The following is a 4,440-nucleotide window of genomic DNA, read 5'->3' as shown; positions in this document are numbered from 1 at the left end:
ACAATTGAACTGATATAACATCATCTTTTGCCTTAATTTGATTTATTATTCATCCCCAACCTTACAGGTATTCAGATAAAACAATTCCTCAGCAAATGTTTACATGGACGGGGTTGAATGATTTCACACACTCCCCTCGAATTTGCTTGGAAATTTAAGAAGGGAAGCCACTACATCTCTCATCGAGGGCCTCATATCCGGAGCCATTTCAGTGCATTGCAAAGCAAGATCCACCATCACCATTGCTTCTTCCTGCTCCTCCCTCTCCCAGTACTTGATTTCTTCATCCAACAACCCATATTGATGGTTGCAACCTTTTAGCGTCGTCCTTACCCACGAGACAATATCTAAGCCCTCGTCAAAGCTGGGATCCACTGGTAATTTTCTGCACACAAGCTCCAGCACAATTATTCCATAGCTGTATACATCACATTTTTCCGTCAACCTTGTTGCGTATGCATTCTCTGAAATCGAAATTTAGTAGGTTTGATTATTGAGGAAAAAACATGTTTAAAGGCTGTTGGAATCCACAAAATTGTAGAGTAGCATATATATTCTGAAATTTGAAGCTTACCTGGTGCTATATAGCCAAGTGTTCCAACAATTACAGAATCTGTTTCGTTTTCATCTACTTCAGAATCCAATTTTGCTGCCCCAAAATCTCCAATCTTCGGTTCAAATTCCGAGTCCAGCAGTATGTTGTCTGATTTGACATCCCTGTGAATGATTGGAGGTACACAGTCATGGTGAAGATAGGACAAACCTTGAGCTATTCCAAGAGCAATACGGCATCGCTGCTCCCAGGTCAAAGCTACGCAAGGTAGTCTCTTGTGCAGTAGATGATAGAGAGTGCCCTCAGGCATGTATTCTGTAACAATGTATCCATATCCATTTCTGATGCTGTAACCTCCCATTCTAAGTATGTTCCTGTGTCTGACTAAGTTCAAAATTCTCATCTCTGAGTTGAATTTTGACTCACTCAGATCCACCTTCTTAATTGCCCACTGCTTTTTTGATTTCTCTGACTCTGCTCTATACACAGTTCCATGCTTACCTCTTCCAATCACATGCTTATCACTCCAACCTTCAGTTCCACGAAGAATATCCATAAAGTTCAGATCTTCTGGTAACTCTTCATTGCTTGATTGATGGTACAGCAGTGTTTGATGAGGAGACGTTGGGGTACGGTGCCAAAAACGAGTTAATAATGCGTATATGGCTGCAAGAAGGCACACTGTCAAGAAAAATGATCCAATTATTATACCAGCTAGGACTGGACCTCCTGGATGTGCTTTCTTGTGACTTCTGCAGTTGCCGCCTTTCATGGATGCTAGACAGAGTCTTGGATTCCCTAGAGTCGTTCTGGGATTCGACTCCAATGCCTTTGCCCAAACAGCTGGAATTTGGCCTGAGAGTTGATTATATGATATGTTCACAAAATAAAGTGACCTCATATTGTCTGTGGCTGGTGGTATTGCGCCTGAGAAATTGTTGATTGAGATATCAAGGATCTCCAACTTAATAAGATCGCCAATGCAACTCGGTATTTCTCCAGAAATCCTGTTTGTGCTGAGGTTCAGGTGCTGAAAAGTTTGGATTCTACTCAGACTGCAAGGAAAATGACCACCAAGCAAATTGTTACCAAGCTGGAGCTCACGCAGTCTTCGGCTGCTCATGAAAACGTCTGGAATCACGCCTGTCAATTTGTTCTCTTGAAGCCGAATGATTGTCAGTGTTGATGAAGAAAGGATCTCAGGTGGAACACCTCCCGCAAGTTCATTCTTGCTGAGGTCTAGTCTGTCTATGTTTGTACTATGACTCAGCTCTGGAGGAATTGCTCCTGTCAATCTGTTTGAAGAAATATTCATTGTTACCAGATTTTGAAGCTCCCCAAATTCCTGAGGTATTGATCCTGAAAACTTATTCTCTGAAAGATCAATCAGTGAGAGATTCCTCCAGGAACTAAATACTGTTGGGATTGTTCCTTCAAACAAGTTTCCTCGAACATCAAAATGTGCGATGCTGGATGAGATTCCCATGTCATTCGGTATGCTTCCTTGCAAACGATTGTTATAGAGAAATAACCTGTACAGAGACTTGCATTTGATGATTTCAGTGGGGAAACCGCCAGTAAATTTGTTGTCACCAATGGTCAAACGTAGGAGGCGGTTGCCAGAACATACGGTACTTGGAATTTCTCCCGTAAACTGATTTCCTGTAAGATCCAAGATATCTAAACCTGGAACCATATTCTTTCCCAAGTCTGATGGAATCTCCCCTGTAAAGTTGTTTTGAGCCAAAACAAGATCTGTAAGGTTTGTCAAGTTTGTAATTCCAGCTGGTATTCTGCCTGTCATTTTATTACAGTAGACGCTGAACACTCGAAGAGAGATCAAATTTTCTATACAATGTGGTATAGGACCCTCAATCTGATTGTAATTCAGCATGAGAATCTCTAAACGCCTGAGACGACAAATCTCAGGAGGAAGAATTCCACTGATTTCATTAAAACGAAATGCAACATGGACCAGCGAAGTGCAGTTTCCGATTCCTGAAGGTAGTGGAGCAGTGAGAGTATTATTATGGAGATACAATTTCTCCAAGTTTCTGAGATAAGAAACTGAAGTTGGTAGATGACCAGTTAAGGCATTGAGAGATAAGTCTAGGTAAGTAAGCTTATCGCATTGCTTGATATCTTCAGGAATGCTCCCGTTGAACTTGTTCCCTTCAAGTACGAGCTTTGTTAAATTTCTGAGACTCCACAAAGACATGGGAATTTGCCCTTCAAAGTTGTTTCTCATAAGGTACACTATCTCAAGTTGAGTCAGGTCCTTGAAGAAATCCTGCGGTATTACTCCTCCGAGATCGTTTTCCGATGCATCCAGGAATTTGAGCTGACGACAGTTGCCTATGGACGGTGGTAATGGGCCATGGAATGAATTTTTAGGCAGTTGGAGTTTAACAAGCGAGCAATTGGATGGAAAATCAGGCAAGCTTCCATTTAAATTATTCCCACTCAAGTAAACTTCACTCAAACTCGGAATAGATAACAGTTCACTTGGAACTCCACCGTTCAAGAAATTTAGATCCAAGGCAAGAGATATAAGGTTTTTGCATTGGCCTACCTCAGGTGGAATCATGCCAGATAGTTGGTTGAGGCCCAAATCAAGACGTTGCAGCTGCCCCGGTGTGAAAATATCGGGTGGAAGTGGCCCCGACAGGCTATTGTTGTAGAGAAAAAGCTCGATAAGCTTACTGCAGTTGCCAACCACAGCAGGAACACTTCCACTGAAATTGTTTGCACTGAGATCAAGAGTGGTCAGATCAGGAATCTGACACAGATATGGAAACGAATCCACCAGAACCCCCGAGAGGCCGAATTTAGTCACAACCAGTGACTTGACACGAAAATCTGTTTCATTTGAGTAGCAAGTAACACCAGGCCAGTTGCAGTGAGCAGAAGGTGAGGTGGTATGGTTCCATTGCAGGAGAGACCTAGAAGTCTCTGCCAGACTGTTTCGAAACCGGAGAAGCTGCAGCGCAGCTTGAGGCTGCGATGCAGATGGGATTGGGACAAGGAGCAGAACATAACCAAGGAACAGAAGAAACATTTTGGTAAGCTTGCTGATTTAGAATTTGAGTTTAGTGTTATGTTCTGTTGGAATGTGTGTTTTTTTTTGGTAGAATTTTTCATGGATCATGCGAGCAAGAATCAGCTTGCCTGTGATTTGTTGTTTTTTTTAAAATTAAAGATTAGGGAATAATTTTGTCAGCAAGAAAAAATTGTTATAGTAATGGTGTCGGCCTAACAAAAGCTGCTTAAGTAGTAACTACCCATATTCTTATCAATGTTATCATTTTGTAGTAATGTCCAATTTATTTGGAATGTTGTGATATTTATATATGATGGGGACATTTCCGTTGGTGGGGCGGTTTTGGAATATTGTGAAGTTTTGAGCACTTTTTGTTGACCACTTAAACTTTGTTGTTGGAGCTTTATTTAACATGACTCATATTTAGAATTTTAGATGGTATGCAATGGCGTGCATCTGGAAGTATTTTGGATGTATGCAAAAGGCGTTATTTCCTCTCTTTCTTTAAATAAAATAAAATTAAATTAAATTTTGAACCACTCCAACATTCAAAAACCTAAATAAATAATGTCAATTGCATTCATTGAAATTAAAATCCATATTTTTAAAATCTATTTATATTTCATATTCGGTATGTTATTCTTGTGTGTATTGGTTTTATTAAGGCACTGTCTCGCATCAGAGTACAAAAATAGAAAAAAAAAATCTATTAAAATACAAGGGGTTTTGGTTTCTAATTGCCCAAAAAGGGCGAACAGAACGTAATCAAGTAAAAACTCAATTGAGTAGAATCACTTCTTCATGTGATTAAAATGTTTTCGCCTTTTCGGTGCCAAATTATGGATAT

General features: G+C 40.2%; 1 protein-coding gene across 1 annotated transcript; it reads right to left on the bottom strand.

Moving 5' to 3' along the window:
* LOC121788507 (receptor-like protein kinase) lies at positions 1-3,937 on the bottom strand. The gene is made up of 2 exons (XM_042187167.1): positions 575-3,937; positions 1-464 (listed from the first exon to the last, which is right to left on the bottom strand). Exons 1-2 carry the CDS (start codon positions 3,609-3,611, stop codon positions 124-126), a joined length of 3,378 nt encoding a protein of 1,125 aa, XP_042043101.1. The 5' UTR covers positions 3,612-3,937; the 3' UTR covers positions 1-123.
* Positions 3,938-4,440: the final 503 nt, after the last annotated feature.

This window comes from Salvia splendens, chromosome 2 (assembly GCF_004379255.2).
Source record: "Salvia splendens isolate huo1 chromosome 2, SspV2, whole genome shotgun sequence".
Taxonomy (NCBI): Eukaryota; Viridiplantae; Streptophyta; class Magnoliopsida; order Lamiales; family Lamiaceae; genus Salvia; species Salvia splendens.
This window is presented reverse-complemented; position numbering and strand designations above follow the sequence as displayed.